Source organism: Melanaphis sacchari, unplaced genomic scaffold (assembly GCF_002803265.2).
Source record: "Melanaphis sacchari strain LSU unplaced genomic scaffold, SCAv2.0 Contig84_pilon_pilon, whole genome shotgun sequence".
NCBI classification, from domain to species: domain Eukaryota; kingdom Metazoa; phylum Arthropoda; class Insecta; order Hemiptera; family Aphididae; genus Melanaphis; species Melanaphis sacchari.
In genome coordinates this window covers 427,424-449,981 of record NW_020271599.1, presented here as the reverse complement: position 1 = coordinate 449,981, position 22,558 = coordinate 427,424, and the positions used below count along the sequence as shown (strand labels likewise).

The following is a 22,558-nucleotide window of genomic DNA, read 5'->3' as shown; positions in this document are numbered from 1 at the left end:
GATACTTAAAAAAATTTTAAACTATAAACTTTATTAATAATTTCTGGTAGAATAATAATTTGTATTTTGTTTTATAGTTATAGCGGTGTCAAATGAAACGTTTGTAATGTTAGTCGAAGGTAAATCATTGTCATTAAATTTAGTACCTATAAATGTAATTGGTTTATAGTTCATAAATTTAAACTTAAAGTATCATAACATTATATGGTAGTACAAAAGTTTAAAAAAAATATATTTTTAGCTTATAGTAAATTTATATGATAAATTTAAAAAATACTCATAAAAATGACTAAATAACAGTTCAATTATTTTAAGAGTTAGCAGTCTAAACACGTTTATATAATTTCTTCAATCAACTCAGACTTACATACATCTTCTCTTTAAGAACAATAATTTTACATATTAAGGTCTTTAGAATCTTTAGATAACTATCACCAATAATATTTCTCGTTAAAATGTTTATTATTTTAGGTTTTAGAGTACTAAAAACTATGTCTATAGAACAGGTACCTACTTATACGTAGTTACTGAATAAGCTAAATCAGCTATTCAGATATATGCTTGGAAGTCGTAGTTATAGAAATATGATGAAGTATATGAAAGAAGTTAACTCATGAAAAAAAAACTATATTTTTTATAATCAGTTTGACTTATATTTTTATTTCTACGCACATTATCATATCAAAAACTTACAGTTCAATATAATCTTCAACATTTTATACTTACATAACATACGATGTTCAATTGCCTAAGGAATCAGTAATCAGTTACGCCGTCTGTAATATTTTAACATGCTTATATATTCCTCATAAAACACTATTGAATTGGATACCATTTATATCGTAAATCGTAATATTATTATGACTGTTGGTCTGTAAACGTTGACCGCTGATGGATCTTCCCTCTCTCTGTCATATTTATCACGAACATAATATAAAAACAGAGCTATCGACACGCCTAGAGATGATTACATTTTTATAAATTAAAAATAAATAATATGTTACCTAATAAAATTGTATAAATGTATGAGGTTTGTCAATTTGTCATTAATGTACCTATTTGCTATTTGCACGTTTGAGTTGATATGCAATTATATACAAAAATAGTGTGCTTAAATCAAAAAATCAAACCGACTTCACGAAATATAGAGTTTGTAAAGTTATAGGATTGAGAAGTATCTTAATCTTAAATACATATCGTAGATACAATTGAATCTTATATATCGATACGTCTTTAATTCATCAAGTATTTCATAAAAAAATTTCTTTAAAAAATATTCAATGCGTTAAAAAGATACTTTGAAACTGAATACTTCTAAAAATTAACACATTTCATCATTAATAATAGTAGTATTAAACTTTTACATAAATATTTTTTATCTTAACAATAATTGTTATGTTTTTGATATATTATGCCAACCTTACAAAATCAATATTGGAGGTATACATTAATACTTGAAAAATATTGGTCAACCGTTATGTTTTACAGATCTTTGATAAATAGTCAATGAGCGAGGATTTACTGTACATAGTAGGATTAAAATGTTCCCGAAATATACCTATTTATAAAAAAAAAAATATTTATTTTTTTTTATCACATAGGTATATAGTTATTTGAATTCACAAAACACGTAATTTACTATCTGTAGAATCAATAAAATAAAAATAAAAAAAAAAAAATTATTAAACAAATAACTAATGAATAATTTAATAATCGTTAAAATTACATGTCTCGCACTGACCGTTATATATTATGTCCGTTCGAAACACAGTTTATAAATTTCGTTAAAATGTCGAATTTAAACAATAGACCAACCTTAAATTTTGTAATCAACTTAGAAAAACTACTGCAGAAATGCTTGAATGTTTGAGTATTGCTTATGGAGGTAAAGTATTGAAGAAAACAGCTGCTTGTAAATAGTTTATTCTTTAAAAATAATCCAGTCACTTGAAGACTAAGAGTAGGTAATAACTAGCCTCTAACGAGATGAAGTATCCATCAAAAAAGTTCATAATTTGAATCAGTGGCGGCATGAACTTATTGTTTCAGTGACGCAGTCAAAAATTTTCAACACCCATCTACCTACGTTTTATATCAACACCAAAAAAAAAAAAAAAAAAAACATGAAACACTAAAAATAGATGGAGAATTATTTAATTGTTTTAAATATATAGGTATATAATACGCGTGTACATATAAATAATAATAATAATATAATAGGTACATATATTATAGATCGCCTATAAAGTCAACTTTCAACACACACCAACCCACCCACCCACCATTTTTTCTGTGACGCAGCTGCGTCAAATTAACCCCGTTCACGCCGCCACTGATTTGAATACATTCATCACTCCACTCCATTCAAAGTCTACAAAAAAATATGAAATTAAAAAAAAAAAATGATTTATTTTTTTCAGTTGCAAAGGATATGATTGAAAATCGTTTTTCAATTCACCCAACCAGTAAGTTTATGTTTTACTCATAATATTTAGTGTACATTTACTACTAAGTAAATTACCAGTTCCTTAACACAATTCCAGGACATACAGGGGTGTTTATTGGGAGCTCGTACTCATGGACGTCCGTAGAATTTCTCTAGGGTAGGGGGCAAAATTAATTTTAAAAAAAATGAAAAGTTTTTTATACATTTTATTTATAATACATTATCATGCTTATTCTAGGGGGGGGAAGTGCCCCGTCTTGCCCCCCCCCCCAGATGCCCACGCTCATACTCCCTATGGCAGGGATCACCAATTAATATTTTTGAAGGGCGACATTAGGAATCTGAACATTTTTTGCGGGCCATCAAAATTTTAAGTACATATTTTTAACATATAATGGGTATTATTTTAAAATTGGATGTAATGAAAACATATATTAATATTATTAAATATATGCTATTTATTCTTTGTCTACGGGCCGGATAAAATTTGTCGGGGGCCGTACGCGACGTTTGATGATCACTGCCCTACGGCGTATGCGCTATAGTAAATGTTAAAGGATAATCGTCAAAAATACCCTACAAATACAAATCGTAAAACATGAAAAATGATTAAAAATCTATTTTTAATGTGTCTCAAAAATATTATTATGATTTATGATATTAACGTTTTTTATTATTGCACTAGAGTAATTATTTTGACAGAAAACTTTACTATTATACATATTTACAACGTTTGTATATAATCGTTAATGTGCGTTAATCGTGATTAATCCGTCGGGTAGATAACCTATAAACACCACATTGATTTATTTTATTTGATTGATAAACTCAGATTACCTATCTCCTTATTTACAGTAAAATATTCATATACTTTATAATCAAATTTTCGTGAAGTAATATTTTTATCGAGAAAACATACGAATTAGGTAACTTCAAAGATATGTTTTTGGGTCGAGTCAGTGTAGCAATACGTCTCGATTTGACCGAAACTATAGATCTTGAACAAAGCGTCCCGTTGTCCGAAAAAATGTTTGGGGACGGTCAATTATCCCAGAATCAAACTTCAATAATTTATTTGCGTTTTCTTTTACCAAACGTTTCTAAAATAGTTAAATATTATTTTTTGATAAACGATAAAAAATAATCAAGTTGGTCATTCAATTTTATTGATCGATAAAATCCATTTCAAAACTATTCAGTATTTTCCCGCCTCGGTGACGACAATAATTAATCATCGATGAATAAGTTTAAGTTTTCGCGTTCCCTCAAAACAATTTATGATCATCGGTAATAATCGCTAACTGGATAGGTACAACTTGTTCGATTTCACGCCGTAGTAGCTAGGTTGCCCCCAGGGCCGGCGAGAACATTTGTGGGCCCCGGGGCTGATCAATTCCGGGTCCCTTTACTTATAGTTATTTCATATCTGACTAAGAATACTAAGATATACATAACACTTTAATACAGTCGTCTAACCGATTAGACGATTACACAGATCGAACTCGCGTACGTTTTGTTATCTTTGTGCGTACTGTTTAGTACTGTGTTGCGTACGTGATAAATGATAATATAGTAGCTACATGTAGCTGTTTAATTTTGAGCGATCGGACGCGAATGTTTACGGCTTAACTTGTAATTCTAAATTATATATAACATATAATTTGTATAAAAATAATTTTTCTACTCAAAAAATTAGTAAAATTGACCTCCCGGGTCTATGGGCCTGTACGACTGTGCCTAAATATGCCCCAGAAAACGGGTCCGCCTGGAGGCTCGGGCCCCACCTGCCCCCCCCATATCACAGTAACCGGTGAATAATATAATTACGCGTTACCATATAGTAACTATGTTGATATATTTTTTCGTTTAATTCGTATGATTCAATTTTACGTGATCGAATTTTGTTTGCACTTTAGTTATTACTTACCAGGTACATTAGAGCTTATATCTTATTTATCATTAACACAATGATGAGGAATTATTATTATAATTAATTATTTCAAATTCTTAACGCCAGAAAACTATTATTGGGAACATAGACCCCAAACGGAGGTGAAGAATTCGAGTGGTTTATGATCGGTGCGCAATTCATTTCGATATACCTATAATTTGTTGTTTTTCCGTGCAGCGGAGAAAACGTCAAATAACATGCTAAATACTTCCATCGTTTAATTCCCCCGTTTTTAAATTGCTTGTAAATTTTAATCCTACCTATTCCAAGTACATATATTAACGCGTATTAATGATTTTATATAAATATGACACCAATATACAATTAAAACAATATAATCGTAACGATAACTATTGGCGTTTGTAAGCACTTACTATTTTTTTCAGCATTCAGCAGCGTAGTCGCTATTACTTGAAATAGTGAAGTCAAATCATTTTATTCCAGTACAGTCAGTGTAAATACATCGCAGTAATTTTGGCACATTTATTAATTACTGCTCAATTACATAACAAAACAACATTTATTGTGAAATCACATGTCTTCGAACTAACCAATCACTAAAATAATACTCATAGTTTTGTATGTATAAATGTTTTTTTTTTATAGTAGGTAACCGTGCTATAATGCAATATGTTGTCCGTTTATAGATTTTAGATATTAATTTTTAAACTATTAATGTGTACCGTTTCAAAATAATGTTTGATTGATTGTAACTAAAATCAGCTCTGATATTTTTATTTAGAAAACAATTCATATGTATAAGTAAACTAAGTTTTTGCAACAGTTAAATAAATTTATAATACAAAACAAAGTTCAAAAATAAATTTTAAATAAATACTAGGTAACCGACATTTTTGTGATCAACGATCATTAACATCTGACGACTGGAAGCAAGATAAAGCACTCATCAATTTGACTAAAGTATATCTTCTCTGTATAAACTGTAGCATTATTAATTTCCAAATTGTTTACCTATACTTTAGAACTAAATAAAAACTATGTTTAAAAAAAAAAAAAAAATTGTCAATAAGTACATTAATATATTATACATAATAATAAACAAATACAAGTAATTTTTAAACAACAAAATATTTCTACATTTATAAATTAAAATAAAACTATTTTTTGCACAACTGGTTTGAATATTTTTAGATTATAATAAGTAACAGAAATAAGCAGTACAATGTTTTATAACATAGATATTTAATTTAGCGTTGTGTATTATTTAAGAAATTTAGCCAATAGAATCCTTTAAAGGCAAATTTCAGTAATTTACAATTGTTATACTTACATTGAAAAATATTCTTTATTATTACTTGAAATTTTCACATTAATATAGAAGTTAAATATAATATATTTTAAACATTATCATATAGTTTATAATTTTCTGCATAAATAATAACCTTTAATAACTTTATGAGTATTTTTGTTTTTAATAAGTTTGAAAGCAATACAAAGCACTCCTTTGATTAACTTTTATGTCTCTTCTGTGTATGAACTGTAGCATTATCATTCTTAAAATTATTAATATTTTAGACCTAATTAAAAAAAAAAAATATATTTAAATAACTTTTCTAATGCATTATTGATATTAAACAAAGAGTTACTAACCTTTGGATCTTTTTTTATTATTTTTTTTAGTATTTTTTCCTTGATTTATTAATCTAGAAGAAAAAATGTACAATAATTACATTGATAAATTAATAAATATTATAATATACACTAGCTCAATGGTTCTCAACCGCCGTCTGTGATAAAAAAGGAATTGGTCCATGTTATATTGGAAAAAATTATATTTCCAAAGTATATTTATTTTGTTTTGTAATTGATATATTAATAGTTATATTTTATTTATATTTATATATACCTTTATTTTTTTAATAAATTTAATTTGATACACTAATCTGCAGGTAAAACTAAAAAAAAATAAAGCATAACTTTTTTATTTTTTTTAACCAAAATCAAAAGTGGTCCATAGTCCTACTTAAAAGCCATTTAGGCGTCCATGATAATAAAAAAGTTGAGAACCACCTCACTGGCCCACGAAAGAACTACTTCGCCCATGTAAACTGATGGCAGCAACTGATGTTGACTAATGCCAATATTAAAATTTTATCATGGCAACTAAAGCCATTAGCTGTGCATAGAAATAGTAGGTTTTTTGTGTAAGATTTTGGTTAGTAGATTTGGAACACGAATGTGTATGTGTGTGTGCCATGGACTCGTCACTAGAAACTCGGGTGGTCACTCATCCGAGAGCTAGCAATGTTGGCCAATGCTTGACCTCAGAACACATTAGTGAGTGAAGCCAATCACCACGCCACACCAGGTCACTTTTTGCTCAATTGGTTTGAATATTTAAAATATAATTAGATAATATAATAGTATGATAAAAAATAATAAATAATAGTATAATAGTATAACAAAAAATACTCGTAGTAACTAAATAAAAAAATTGGTAATTTGTATACTTACATTGAAGAATGATCTTTGTCAATATTTGAACTAGTCTTTACATCATTGCTAGTAGAAGCTAAACATACAAACATTACCATAACATAAAAATTGTAATATTATAATCAAAATTTTCAGAAAAAATACTAACCCTTGTTAGAATTTTGAATTTTTTCATATTTAAAATAATCTGAAAGCGATACAAAACACTCTTTTATTTGATTATGGCATCTCTTCTCAGTACTAACTACAATATGATCATTTTCCAAATTATTAGAGTTAACTTCTTCTTGAACATTTTGTTCTTGAATTTTCAAACTACAAAAAAAAAAATAATAAATAAATAAATAAATAAAATAAAATATTATATATTATATTATACAAATGTTGTACAATAACATTTAAACATTCACTCAAGGTTAAGTTAATCTAAATCACTCAATTTTTAACATTTTGAAGTATTATTTTTGCTTTATTGATATAAGTAATTTTAAAATATATTAATTGTAATAAGTTTAAAAACATTACTGATGTTTTGTTTTTGTATGTCTTGTAAGATTTCCATTAGTTGTAAATGACATATTGCATGGATCACACTTATATGGTTTTTCACGAGAGTGTGTTTTATAGTGAACAAGCAAATTATCTTTTTTTTTAAATTTTTTGCTACAACAAATGCACTTGAAGCGTTTTTTTTCGGTGTGAATATTTTGGTGATTTTGCAAATTAGATTGGTCTCGAAAGGATTTACAACAAACCTTACATTTGTATGGTTTTTCACCTGTGTGGATTCTACAATGTCTAACTATATGGTGTTTTTGAATAAATGATGCATTACAAACATCACATATAAAACATTTTTTTGAATCTTCTATATTATTTGTGGTAGGTTGTTTGGGTTTCTTTGATTTTTTTGGTGACATTATGTTGACATAAGCAATGGTCTAGAAAATAATTGTTTAAAAAATAGATTAGATAAGTATTTGAAAGACTAACATAAAAAAATCCAAGTTAATACCTATTCATTTATTTATTTTATAGTTAACAATAATTTATCATATTTAATATTTTAATTAATTTTTTATGTATTTATTTCATAAAGAAAAACCTCAATCTTTTTTTTTTTTTTGCTTCTTTAATTTTCTATAAAATAAAGATTTATTAATTATTATTAAATTACATAACAAAACAACATTTATTGTGAAATCACATGTTTTTGAATTAAACAATTATAAAAATAATGCATATTAAATTAAAATATCAATAAAACTCTTAGAGATACTGAGTAAATATTCTTATATTTAAACAGATTTTTGATATCTAAATTTGCCGATTTTATATAATTTTTTAAAAAAATGAAAATTTTACAAAATTCAAACACAAATAAAATTGGTTAGAAAAAATATTTTAAAATTCTGTTCCAAGAATATTTAGTACAACTTCTCGTGATTATTTTGATACCAAAATCATGTTTCTACGATCAACGAGGCCTGAGAACTATTGGAAGTACAAAAGCATGTTTTACAGTCGATTTTTTTTCTACTGTGACGCTCTCTTAAGAATAAGAATTGATGATTTATTTGAAAATTATAAAATCTATTAATCACATTAAATGTAATAATAAGCTAAAAAAATTAATCTTTGTTTGAATTGGTAACCTCTAATTTATCTTCATTCTTAATTTTTGTATACCTTAAATAAATAGAAAAAAATCAGATATATCAGTCTGCAACGCACTTTTTACACAGAATTAGTTACAAAAATCACATAAAAACAATGAATTATTACTATGGGAAAGTAAAAAAAAAAAAAAACACAAGAGTAAATTAATTATATTTGTTCAATACGGCTGATAATAACAGCAGAAATAGAAATATGTAACTAAAAATCAAGTATAAATAAAAATGTTAATACTACCTACTCAGATATTTTAAATACAAATTCTTGGTAATAGTCTCACAAATTATTGATCAATGACTAGAGACCAGAATTATTTACACTAAAAAGGAGCAAAATATATATAATAAGATATCCAGTATAAGTACAAAAAAATTGTATCAAATTTGAATTTTTATAAAAAATAATAAATTAACATTGATAACAAGACAAGTAAACAAGGTCCAATCAAAGGTCTAGGTTAGTCATAAACTATGATAGCAGCTAAGTAATTAATAATTGTCTTTTTTTTGATAGTATAAAGATAAAAAACATTTTTACTAAATTGAGTACTTTTTTTTTTTTTTATTATCAAAAATTGTTTAAAAAGAATTTCAAATTAGTTATTGATCAACATATTAATTCTCATCTTTAATATTTTAAAAAAAGGAAAATAATTTATTTAAATTAGGTATATAAATTATAAAAATAAATGCTCTGAAAACAAAATATGCCTTAGTTCTTTAAGTGTGTATCAATATAAAAATTAAAATTTAGTCAATAAAATCAAATTGATTTAAAATATTCAAATTATGAAGAATTGTGCATAAACACCCAGTATGAATGAGCAAACACATAACTGTAATTCCAATCTCTAATTTATGACATTAAAACACGATGATAGACGTTTTATTATTCTAATTAAATAATGAATGTAGATACTTAAAAATCAAAATATCCAAGTCTAGTATCTAAGCTGGATGTTACAAAAATTTCAAATTTTTATTAAATTCGAATATCTAAGTCTCAATACACGATAACAATATACATCCACATACAATAAATAACATACCTTAAATTTTATCTATAAATTCTAATCTCTGTTACAAGTTTAACTTGCCTATTGTACAACCGATTCTCAAGAAGAATTAACAATCAAATTAAACAGATTTATAATAACAACGATAGGATTAATCATATAATAATATATCTATTAAAATAAGATAATAACAAAGAACCATATAATAAATAACTCGGAAAATATGCATTCCGTAATTTATACGAGTCGTAATAAATTCATAAATTTATAGTAAATTTTAACTCACCTAGTTCGTTGTAAATATTCATCAACTGTGCATTGATTTGTTTTTGTTACACAATTACAATTGACTTTATACTGTAAACTCAGAATTAAAATCAAAAGGTAACTATTTTAATATCGTTTATACTCGATGAGATAATAATCAGTAAAATACTAAAAAATTATCTTTTTGAATAACGTTTGCGCTTTATATTATTTACGGATATTAAGTGAAACATTACGGTTAATGGCTCAAACGTTTCAAACAACAACTCGGCAAACAAGTAAATACTAAATAAGAATAACTGAAATTTAAGAGCTACTCGGAATTTACCATTCAGATATACTACCTATTAATTAATATTTATTGTTATTACTTATTATCATGTGAATATTCTTGGAGAGTCGGAGTTTTCATTTAAAAATAGCATTTTATTATTGCAGCTGGTGGTAAAAACCACGATATCTGTTTGGTATAATGCGTAGTTTAAGCTCGATCCATATTAAAAAGTACGTAGAAAATAGAAATCCACTGCCCTGGAAGATAAAGTCGCGTCTCTACTCTCGCTCGTGTGGACGAAAAACTTTCCCGCGCGTTGATCATATTTTGTAGGAGCGCTGCTGGTTTAACGTTTTCGAGATTACCGCCGGTTAACATTATTGTTGGGGCGTATGTTGGTACACAGTTAAATAAAAAAAAAAAACGCGCGTATTTTGAATTTTGAATGTATTTACAATATGATAGGTACATATCAATCATTAGTGTTGTATACCGATCTCGTTTCAGATTGATGACTGATGAGTGAGGAGGACTTAGCACCGCTGTTTTTCGACATAAAAAAAAAAAAAAAAAAAAAATGGTTGCTATCATATTCGTCAGCGGCCGCTTTTCATTCTCCCGACTATAGTTGTAAATTGTGATCTGTAAACACGACTAAACAAATAACAACAATCTGTAATAATCGAATGATCATTACTCGCTTGATCACCAATCGACGTGACAGCAATGAGAAATTAAGAACTACAAAGCGTCATTACACGGTTCTATTTTTTAATTCACAAAACTCGAAATTTCTCAATCTTAAAAATGTCTGACCAGCAGCGCTCTCCGACATAAAATGGTCATATAATTGAAAATGTTTTTACCTCAACAAGAGTTTAGAGGATGTATTCTACATGGTTTTCTGGGGGAGGGGAATTGTCGAATCTCGACTCTTCTATAAGGCCGTCTACATAGCGATAGCAACTGATCTGTAGAATAAAATTAATTTTTTTTTTAATTATTGTAGTCATGGAACATCACCACCGGCAATATTGGTTAAAACTTAAAGACTAAACCTGTGATTTAACTGCAGCTTTCCGCAGTTGCGGATCTGAAGTTCATTTAGGGAGGGGTGAATTGGTATTACTAGAGGTCCAAGTCTTAGAAAATTAAAATCTAGCGAGCCAGAACACAGAAAGCAAAAAAAAAAAAGTCATTCGCAAAATATGCATTTTAATTTGTTTATAATGTGAATAAACGTAGTACTTACGGGCCAGATAAAAAAAGGATTGCAGGCCACGTATTATACAAAAGAGCCGAAGGGGGGACGCCACCCCTCTCCCTCAAATCCGGTACTGGCTTTACATCGCTGATTAAATTTAATTTTAATGATGAAAAAAAAATTATTTAAGCAATACACCGTTACAATCAATAATATAGTATGGATAAGTTTATAATTAAATAATTATAAATAATTATACGTAATAGCGAGATTTGTATTATGTACCAACTGTACCAAGGTCCCGGTGTCCTGGTAATGGGAAGAATTGGAGGAACGGGCTCACAAAAACTCCTGAATAACAATTATAATTCAATATCATGTTTGGTGTTTAGTAAACATGATTAAATTTCACGAATTTTAAATATTATTCACCGCAAAAGACGTATTATATAAACAGGTAGGTATCAACCTGTCAAGTGCAGATATCCTATTTTCTTATAGCTGACACGGGCAATTCAGAGTTATTTGAAGACCAATGTTTATTTACTTAAAAGTTAAAAGTCTAGAGGGCCAGAGAGCATAGAAATTAGAAAGCAGCAAAAACAGTCATCAAAATTTAAAATTTATTATTCTTTAACGTTTATTTATTTTTACTTGTTTACATCTACAAGACATTTTAATGTTAAATTTTAGAATGTGTAGTTGCAGATCATAATTCAAAAAAATCGACTTAATACTAATGGACACTCATTCTCCTATAAGTTGTTAAATTGTTAAAAGTTCTACTTAAATTTTCGATTTCACGCTTTTTAGCGGACACTTTAAAAAGTAAAAACACATTACACCACAAGAAAATAAAAAAAAACCAACGGCTAGCGCGACAAAACGACAACGGAAACGATTAAACTGATAAAATAAGTACAGCCGTACAGGTGGTACCTATTAGCTTTGAATTTATAAATACATATTTAGGAGTGGCTCCCCCATTGGTCGTATACTTGTTTCAACGTATTTACATAGATATTTATAAAGTTCATTTTATACGTTTTTAAAATATAAATAAGTTGATATAATTTTTTATTTGTTTATTTTTATTTTTAAGTTATGTTTTATTGAGAGCAGTTCAAATTATTTTTGTTTACCTTGTATTATTGCTTTGCTCCCCCCCCCCCATTTAAAAATCTTAGCTGTGCCAGTGTGCCACTGTATTTAGACATTTACCAGATAATACCAGATTAGAATCAACAACAATGTTCGCGAAGAATATAATATATGTAATAAAATAAAATAGAGATACCAGCTAAACGTTAACAGTTAACATATTTTTATAAAATAATTCGATAATGTACGAGTATGACGGACGAGATAAAAAAAGGTATGCGGGCTGCCAGTAGCCCATTCGTGTTCTACAGCATCGATAACCGTTTGGTAGGTTGTGTAATAACGAGAAAAATAAGGCAAAACACTATAAAAATATTTAAGTTAAAAGTATGGCAAAAAGGGGGAGGAGATGCGGCCGGACTGACACCCGGGACACAAGCCTTGTATGTATATAAGTCCGGTACCTATTAATAATAATTATTGAATATACTTGTTTTCGTGTTATTACCTTCCTCCCGTTGTTCGGAGGGCTCTCGAGATCGTAATTCGAGAATATGATCAAGTACACCGTTAGTCGTTACGCAAATTAGATAGTAAAAGAACCTGTACTAACAATAAGTATTTTAGACATGCAGCTTACCCGATTCGCCGCAGTGAATACGTCTTATAGTACGTCACTCGGAGAAAGATGTAAGGCGACACGGATTGCGATACGAATAAAGAGAAACTCAAGTTTGAATAAGGAAAACAACTCTGATTTAACTTTTAAAAAAAGAAGTTCAGCTGTCGCTCGCAGAATCTTGTGGGTATGGTGTGTGGTGGTTTTTGGGTAGAGCTCCTGCTCGCTTGTCTGGTGCACCTGCACTGGTGAGAGAAGACAACGTGGTCAAGACGGCCAGCCAGAGTGGCAGGCGGCTCCAACAAAGGCCTCCGCGTCCTCAGAGAAATCGGCTTTCTACCCGACGACGGAGAGCCTCATTGGACCATCCCTTGTCTATGGCGGCACACGAAAATAGTTCACACGCTTTGCGCCATATTGTCGCAATAACGTGCGAGTTGTTACGTGACCAAAACAATGTAAATCGTTTCTCTCATCAGTGATCAATAGGGATTATTGGTTTTTATTGAGGGCTATCTGTGTGCGACAACTTTACCGTTATTTATTTAATGAAATAATAAAATATACAATAAATTATGACGTGTGAGCATGTCATTACAGTTGTTAGATTCTATTAAATTACAAGGGATAAATAATAATAACCAACAAAGTAAAACTTTTGACGTTACACGTTTTAATTATGAATGAAAAGTTATTATATGTCATCTAGTACAATAAAAAAATAAATAAATGAGAATCAATTTTAAAATTTATTACTCAGCAATTATTGATGACGAGATTACGATGATAAAACAATTTATAATGACTACATTCAATTTTGGAATTTACCATTTAAAAATAAATTAACCTAGTTGCCTTTGTACTCGAGGCAAAACGTGTTTTGTTCACCTTAACTTTTACGCTGACCCCCCCTCTTTTATCCAATCAAAAGGTTAAAAACAACAAAATATACATGATAATACATATGTTCAAACTGTTTGAGATATAATTTTTACCAAGTTAATTGTTTATAATAATAAAATGTTAAAATATTTTGAATATATACATTACTTGTCAATACTCAATTATTATTCTTATAAATTCATAATCAATTAAAAAAAATTACAAAATTTATGGTCATGTGAAGATGTACCATCATAAATTTTATAAAATATTTAACTACAGAATAGATACTCAAAATACTCAACAAAAATTAATTATTAAACAATTTATCCTATCTACACAAATAATTAATCAAGTTTTATCACTAAATCATTAATAAATTAAAAACTAATATTCGTTAAAAAAAAAAAACTAATGTTCTTTATTTTATTTAATAATGATTATAAAGAAGTAAAGGTAAAATTATTTGGAAAATAATTATAGTTGAGGCGTTAATCCCAAACGCTTAACTACTGCTAATTGTGCCCTTGCTGAATCTCTCAGCGAAAATATGTGTAACAATTCCTTTTCAGACTTGGACAAAGGTACTGCTTTTTCTAAACATTCAACAGCTTCATCTAATTTTCCTCTGCAACATTAACAATAAACTTATCATTTTTATATTTGTATAAACAGTAAATAAACTTAATACAAGAAGTAATTCATTTATAAAAAAAATTAATAATAATGGATTATTAGAGTTAAAATTATATTAAGTGTGTTAACTACTATTATAATTTATAATATATTTATGGGATGAATCAATTTTATGATGTTAGTAGTTCAATAATTGTACAACCTACTAGCAAGATGTTACCTACACATGCAAATATATTGTCTTGTATGCTATTTATATTCTTGCTCAGTGAGAAAACATACCGCGGGACAACAAAAATGAAGTTAACGGTTATGATGGCTGTGTGATGCGTAGGAATGTGCAGAATCAGAGTGTTCTCTCACTGAATATAGTATAGATATCCATGATTAATTTTACAAAAATCCTAACTATACTTTATGATAGACAAGTAATTAAAATTACAACACAAATCATCAGTAATGTTCTTAAATTAGCTAAAGACAACTTTGATACAACAAATAATAGTTTGAAAATGGTTAAAGCTATCAGGTGAACTAGTCCTAATATCTATGCGATAGAAACATATATTTGTACTCTGGGATCGATTTGATGATTTTAAATACTAAATCAAATTATATTTTCTATCTAAACTAAACTGATAAGTGTAGCAAAAAATTAATGTTTTAGTGATTTTAAGAAAATTCTATATACAATAAAAAAAAAAAAAATTTAAGCATAAATTAAATACTAATTATTTTTATCAATTATTTTTAGTTTCATTGTTTTTAAAAAGTTAAAGTTATGTAGATTTTTAAAAACAAATCTAAATAATTTTAGGAGTACTAAATTAATTTTGTTCCCAAGACAATTAATAACATTTTTATGATACACTACTTTTTTAAATGTATAAAAATGTTTGTAGATACTTTAAAAATGTAAGTAGCATATTGTTGCGTCCCTTATGTCAATGTCGATTCATATATCAACGTAGAAATAGAAATACTAATGTTTGCAAGTTAAAAGATTAAGTCTTTATTTAATACAATTAACTCGTACAAGAATACAATTTTATAAGCACAAGATGGTGTGAGTGGTGTTACGACCTGCCTCTGAAATACTGATAGACGAGACCGTGAGTGGTGTTACGACCTGCCTCTGAGCGTCTCGAATATCCCTAACCGTCTGCTGAGCTCTTGCCCTGGTCTCCCTTATATATGGTTAACCGTCAAGAGTGGTGACTTCCGATGACCTAAAGGAGCTGTCTAAATTAAATGTATTATTCAGTTGGGTGCCTTTCCTGCGATTTCATCGGTTCTAAGAATTACAAGACGTGTGATCAAGTCTTAATTGTCAAATTAAATATTACAATGTTAACACTGTCGTTTACTCATCATTTCTGAGAAGTCCAAGACGTGTGACCATGTCTTATTCATTATATTAAATATCACGATGTGCAGGTGTTCGCCCTATCCGTTGGTGCTACACTGTTTGAATATATTATCCCATCAGTATACACATCACCTCTCCGTATAATATATATGTGTAAAATAACACGGTATGTAACAATATTATATTTTCATATTTATAGTAGATAGCATATCATACTAATACCTTTATAATTACTGAAAGTACTTTGCATTCTTTTTCAAATGAAAAATATTTCAAAGAATTTTAAGTATAGATAAATTAGCATAATTTATATTAATATCTTACGTTTGAATATAAAGTGTTCCCAATGTTTCATAAGCATAATCACATTTTGGATCCACTTTTATTGCTTGATGGAGGAAAGTAAATGCTTCGTCAATTGAACTTTTCCATGATAACACAACCAAAGCTAAAAAAGTGTACATTTTACAGTTAGTCTTGCATGATATTCAAAAAAAAAAAAAATGTAAGAATATAAAAATTTAAAAACCTCTGTGTACTAATAAAGTAGCATTGTCTGGATGAATTTCATACACCTTTTTGAATAATAAATCTGCTTCTTCATATGCTCCTTTTTCTGTTAAAGCCTTCAAATGTTCAAATACATGATTTTAAAAACTGATTAATATACTGAAGAAAAAAGTACTTTCCAATTGATTTTTACCTGTGCATATAGGGTGTAACTTTCAACATAATCAGGATATTTAATAACAAATCCTTTTAACTTGTTAAGATATTTTTCAGCATCTAATTCATTTGACGTGTGTTTTGCATGAAGATATTGAGCGTAGCAACATTGAACATTTGATAAAATAAATGTAGGATTTAACTCTACAGCCCGTTTAAATTCTTCTACTGCTTTCTCGCTATTCATTTCTAATAAATAAATCTAGAAAAAAAACAGATTTTCATCATATACTTGTATGTTTTATACATTTATTTTATTATTTAATTTTATAATAATTATTACTTGAGCTCGGTGGTGAAATACTTCAGAACAGTTTGGATCAATATTTTCTGCACATTTTAAATCTTCAAAAGATTTTTCCACTTGTTCTTGTTGATGATAAACAGATGCTCTTTTGATTAAGGAATTAATCACTAACTATTATAAAATAACATAACATTAGTGTAATAATCTAAATAATTTATGGTTATAGAAATATAGGTTGTGTTACATTATTATTTAATATTTTATGTTATTTAGATCTTAAAAAGAAGTATAAAATAACTTATACCAGTGGCAGCGTAAAATTGTGGAGGCTTTGAAGCATAATGTATATTTTAAACATTTTTACCACCACCCCTAATAAGTAGCAGTGGCCAAAGGGCTTTCAGAAATGAAGCAATTGCTTCAAATAATCTTATATCCCACCGCCACTGACTTATACCTTATATTAAATTGTCTGGTTTTATAAGTAAAAAATTGAAAGTTCCATAAGAATTAAAACCATAAAAAATATATATTTAGCCCCAAGACCAGTGATTTAATTAGTGATTTTTACAATAATTATGTAATATTATTTATATATATATAATATATATAGGTATAAAACTAATTAATTAAAATTTTGAGTCTTTAGTACTAGGTTGTAAAAGTAATCACTAAATATTTAATGAGCATATGGTCTTAAATACAAGAGGGTTATCTATAAAATAAGATCTCCACGGTTGTAAGAAATATAAAATTTGTTAATTATGATTTGTAGCATAATTCGACCTTCCCCCTACAAATTAATATAATTCCGTGCTGTTTGAGATGTTTAGTTTTGGTTATATAGGTATTCATGATAGAGCTTATGCCATGTGTGAGTTATTTTCTTTGATACTACAACCAATAGAAATTTATTAACAGATATGTGAAGTATATGGATATATACAAAAATAGAACAGATACATATAGACGTCACAATGATCAATGAGTTGGACAGTTATCGGTTTCAGATGAAACAATTTTAAAAGCATGTATTTCTTTGTTGAAAATAAAAGACCTTATTTTATGGACAGATCTTGTATGATATAACAAGCACATCATTTGATAAAATTTATATATTATTTGAAATAAGAATATGTTTTTTTTAGTTAATACAAGATAACTAAATTGATTTAGTTATAGTAAAAAGCAGGTAAATTATAAATGTTAACAGGTTTATTTTTGTGGTTCTAATGTTTAACAAGACTAATGAATAGTTCTAAAAGTAGAAACTATTTTAACATGCTTATTCAAACTTGTATTAATCAGTTTTACTAATCAAATATACAATTAAATTTGAGAAATTAATATATTATTTAAACGATCAAATATCTAATTAACTGATATCATTATGACAAACTTAAATCAGATAATAGGTTATTTGAACAACAGTCTCACTTGTTTAATCTATATTTAATTTACAAATTAAATTATCTTTAATATAAAACAAAGACAGCTCATGTTCAACTGATGACTGAAATTTGAAAAAAAATGAGATATTAAGAAATAATGAATATGTTCAGGGGAGTAATAATATAATTTTATTTAACTATCATTTTTTTAAGAGTATATACACACTTTTACCAAAGGGACATTACTGAATATAGTTAAATTTTATACCTTGTTAGGAACTCCTGGTGTTTCTATGACAGCAGTGAGATGTTCAACTCCAGTTGCATAGTTACCACGTAGTATACAAAAAGTAGCAAGCAGATTTAATGCCAAAGTTCTTCGAATTAAACTATTATCAGTTTTCTTTAATTCTTCTTTACAAGCATTCTCAATTTCTTCATATTTTTTATCTTTGATACATTTTAATGCTAATTCCAAACCAGTACTAAATAAGTATAATAAAGTATTAAAAATTGTATTGCAAGTAATAATATATTTTAATATAAAAGAAATATAATTTATATATTATTATAATTAAAAGTGGTTTATGTTATGTTTATTTTTTTCTAAATAAAAAGTAATAGTAAAGGAAAAAGGGTTAATTGACTAAGAATAATTTAAAATAAACTCACTTTACTTCTGATTTCATTAACGTTTGAGGAAATTCATCATTAAATGGATCTTCACTGAATGATTTCATATAATTTTCAATGAATATTTTTGTGGGTAAATTGAAAACATTATGTTTTTTGTATTCTTCCAAGTTCTTCTTGCCCAAATGAACATTAAAATATTTATAATACTTATACATTATAATAATTAAATAATATATTATTGGGATTATACAAAAAATATAATATTTAATTAGATAGATTAAAGGTTTTAGGATGGTTAGAAAAAAGAAGTATAGGTAAATCAATAAGTACTACATAAGAAATTAAATAAATATAATATCTAAAAAGATAGTTAGGAAAGTTTTTTTTTTTGACATCACTAAAACAATTTAAAATAATAATTTTTTAATTTTTGCTATAGTGATATTGATTGAAAATGTTTTCTTCTTAGAAATTAAATTTCTTAACTTTTTCAATTTTCTCTAAGCAAATTCATATTTTTATATAATCACACAATTCACAACTAAACACCTTTCACATTTTATATCATAAAATGTTATTTAATTAATTGAAACATTAAAAGTCGTCATATTGATATATTTTATATAATATGATGATTTGATAAATGGTTGATGAGAGCCCTTAAGCTCCATTCAGATCCACCATTGAACATTGAAAATAATGGCCAGTGTTTCATTTCCAAATGAACTTGAGATATTTAAACAAACAATTTATATTTTATGAAAATTTGAGCTCTTCAGAGTCATCTTTTATATCATAATAGAATCATATATTATAATAAGTGATATTAATTTATTTATTTTTAATGGTAGCTATATCTTAAAAACATAGTTTTAAGCCATTTATATAACAATGCCTAAAATTGTAAAACATATTTATCGATCATATGCTTACCCAAATTTTTTATTACACTATCTGCAAACATTATATCAGATTGATTTTTAAACTCGTCCAACATTACAACAGCTGTTATATCTTCTAGAGCTAGCTTAAAATTTCCCAACTCTGAAAGTGCTCTAGCTCTTCGGGATAATGCTTTTTTGTATGATGGTACTAATTCTAAAGCCTTGTCACAGTCGGCCACACAATTTTCATTATTGTTCTAAAAATAATTTAAAAAACTAATTTGAAATAATTGTTTACCTAATTAGTCAATCAGTAATTATTCAATACCAATTTACAGTAGGCAGCAGCTCGGTTTTGATATATAGTGGACAACAGTCCTTTCTCAGACAGTGGACACATTGACAAGGCTTGTGTGTAAAAGGTAATGGCTGCATCATAATTTTGTTTAGAAAACTCTGCGTTTCCCTGTTTTTTAAATTCTTCAACTTGTTCAGTAAGAGTCTGCAAGGATAGAATTGATCAAAAGTTAAATATGTGTCAATAATAATAACAAACACAATAGGTTATATGATATTTATTTTTTTTATATGTTTAAAGTGTAGATAATAAGGAGAATAGACCAACCGGTTTGTGAACTTTCACTGTGGTGTTGCTATCAATTCCGTTTGTCTCGATCGGCTTTCGGATAGCATTGTTTTCGTCAATACCATGATGTTTGGATGTCGGCTCGTGAGGTAGCTGGCTCTTATTGTTCGACTTTGAGTAAAAATAATAAGTCGCGCCCAAGCCCACCGCAAAACACGGTACGCAGACGGCCAAACTGAATTTCCAGTTGGACAGGAAACTGAACGACGATTGGGTGGAATCAGACATGGCTTTATCGCGAAACGATTTCCAATGAATAGGTACCGTTCAAATAATTTTAAATGATTTTACCACACCGAACACATGTTTGAAGATTTTAAAATTTATCGACCAGTCACAGCAGAGTATACGATTATTGAAATGTTGGATAACTAACGAAGATATGTAAATAATATTATTTATTTTAAACAAAACAATGGTACAATCAATAAGTTAAAAACACGAATGAATAAAATAAAACCCTAGCAATTACTGGCGTACTGACGCTCATGAAAATTGTAATTTATTGCTCTTAGCGAAAGTAATAAATTATTACACAGCCAAAGACAAAAATGTGTTAGCCGAGTGGCGACGGCACCACTAATCAGTATAGTGAACCATACCAGTGCGCTCTTATCAGCGGCGTGGAGCAATAATGTAATGTCGAAATGTTGATAATGGAAACTTCACGTTCTACGACATTGTCGATTCTCATTGGACGAGTATTTACTATTTAGCAAGGATTGTGGTACCGTTCAAACTTGGCGCCAAACATCTGTAATTTAAATAGAAAGAAAACTTTTTAAAACCTACATAGAGAAGAAACGCACTTAGCGTAGGGTTCTCGACGGAAGCGGTGGTGAAATTTCATTTCAAGGGGAACGATTTAATTAGTTAGTAAATTAATTAGCAAAACAAAACAAAAAAAAAAAAAAAAAAAATAGAAAAAGGGTGTATATAATATACAAATATAGACAAATTAATGTAAAAAGCATAGGTATATTGTTGAAGAGTGATGGTTTGTTATATAAGGTTATTGAGATGTGTCACTGATAAGAACTGGTTAAGTTTGGTGGTATTGGATGGATCTGTGCTTTATTAAATATTATTTTTTTAATTTTATAGCTCGATGTTCATATAAACTATAAAACAATTCTGTGTACACTTTTACGTGTAATTATGTGTAGCCTGTAATCTGTTTAGGCATCTATTAAATCGATCTACAAACATGATTATAGATTTTGGTAGAATTAGAATAACTTTTATTCCCGCTTGGCACTCACCGGCCAATATTGGCGAACCCATCATGTTCAGTTTTTTTTTTTTTTTTAATAAAGAAATTTATTTCTGTATATTTTATTGTTTTAGTTATCAATGTATAGATTAAATTATTACTTATTATTACACTCAATTATAAAATCAATAGAATTCTCTAATCAAGCCCGGATAAAGAAGGTCCTATATGATATGAGAAGGGTGATTTATTTTTACGATTTTTTTTAATGCACACATTCAAAGGAAATTTTAAAAATAAACTATCAACATTTCATGTTACGAAAAATATCCAAACAATAAATTCATAATAAATTTATATACTAAAATGATAAAACTATATAGGTAGTATAACTTGTTGTGAATAATGTAATTGATGTATTGTAGTACCTACTTACATGTTGCATTGTCACATGTCAGTTGTCACGTATTACTGTACTAGTTTGGTATATTTTAATATTAATAATTGAATTATTTTTCATTAAATAATTGATACTTTTAACAATTGTACGTATCTATATTTCAACAAATAACTAATAAGTACTTGGTTAAAATTGTGAACTATAGACCATAGTAGTCATCACTTAGTTTTAATTCTAATAATGATTTATATGTATAAAAAAATTCGCAACAGGCATCATAATATAATATCTATAAATTATGCTTAATACAACTATCTACATGACTACGTTATGGTACGAATACATTATACAACATCACGTATATTATTAAACGTGATAAAGTGGAATTATCGCACTTAATTATATTTAATAAGTACCTAATTATTATTAATAATATATACAATTATAAATACATATTTGGTATTTTTGACCTACAACTATTCGGGTCTCGGGAGGTAGCAATGCTTATTTTACATAA

At 27.8% G+C, this 22,558-nt stretch overlaps 3 protein-coding genes across 3 annotated transcripts in view; 1 reads left to right on the top strand and 2 right to left on the bottom strand.

The window, feature by feature from the left end:
• The window catches only part of LOC112602179, a 73,838-nt gene extending 71,918 nt beyond the window's left edge, over window positions 1-1,920 (top strand). The window contains exon 59 of the mRNA XM_025350136.1: window positions 1,810-1,920. Within this exon, the coding sequence (XP_025205921.1) occupies window positions 1,810-1,920 (111 nt within the window). The remainder of the gene's footprint in view (window positions 1-1,809) is intronic.
• A 4,948-nt stretch (window positions 1,921-6,868) lies between these two features.
• LOC112602178 (gastrula zinc finger protein XlCGF71.1-like) lies at window positions 6,869-10,359 on the bottom strand. The gene is made up of 4 exons (XM_025350135.1): window positions 9,833-10,359; window positions 7,380-7,795; window positions 7,006-7,169; window positions 6,869-6,930 (listed from the first exon to the last, which is right to left on the bottom strand). Exons 2-4 carry the CDS (start codon window positions 7,772-7,774, stop codon window positions 6,869-6,871), a joined length of 621 nt encoding a protein of 206 aa, XP_025205920.1. The 5' UTR covers window positions 7,775-7,795; window positions 9,833-10,359.
• Window positions 10,360-14,305: 3,946 nt separating this feature from the next.
• On the bottom strand, window positions 14,306-21,025 carry LOC112602190 (mitochondrial import receptor subunit TOM70-like). Its single transcript, XM_025350149.1, has 10 exons — window positions 20,408-21,025; window positions 20,111-20,284; window positions 19,832-20,039; window positions 18,935-19,076; window positions 18,531-18,747; window positions 16,908-17,042; window positions 16,602-16,826; window positions 16,428-16,524; window positions 16,223-16,346; window positions 14,306-14,521 (listed from the first exon to the last, which is right to left on the bottom strand). The coding sequence occupies exons 1-10, from the start codon at window positions 20,654-20,656 to the stop codon at window positions 14,371-14,373; spliced, it is 1,722 nt and encodes a 573-aa protein (XP_025205934.1). The 5' UTR covers window positions 20,657-21,025; the 3' UTR covers window positions 14,306-14,370.
• Between the last annotated feature and the right edge of the window lie 1,533 nt (window positions 21,026-22,558).

Bases quoted from the DNA above. Each gene is read 5' to 3' on its own strand.
- LOC112602178 (XM_025350135.1), bottom strand. From the start codon at position 7,774: ATGTCACCAAAAAAATCAAAGAAACCCAAACAACCTACCACAAATAAT. The intron at 7,170-7,379 runs GTAATGTTTTTA...TTTTTTTTGTAG, and splicing joins CATACAAAAACAAAACATCA to TTTGAAAATTCAAGAACAAA. The intron at 6,931-7,005 runs AGGGTTAGTATT...TTGTATGTTTAG, and splicing joins AAAAATTCAAAATTCTAACA to CTTCTACTAGCAATGATGTA.
- LOC112602190 (XM_025350149.1), bottom strand. From the start codon at position 20,656: ATGTCTGATTCCACCCAATCGTCGTTCAGTTTCCTGTCCAACTGGAAA. The intron at 20,040-20,110 runs GTATTGAATAAT...AATTATTTTTAG, and splicing joins CTGCTGCCTACTGTAAATTG to AACAATAATGAAAATTGTGT. The intron at 19,077-19,831 runs GTAAGCATATGA...ATGTTCATTTGG, and splicing joins TAGTGTAATAAAAAATTTGG to GCAAGAAGAACTTGGAAGAA.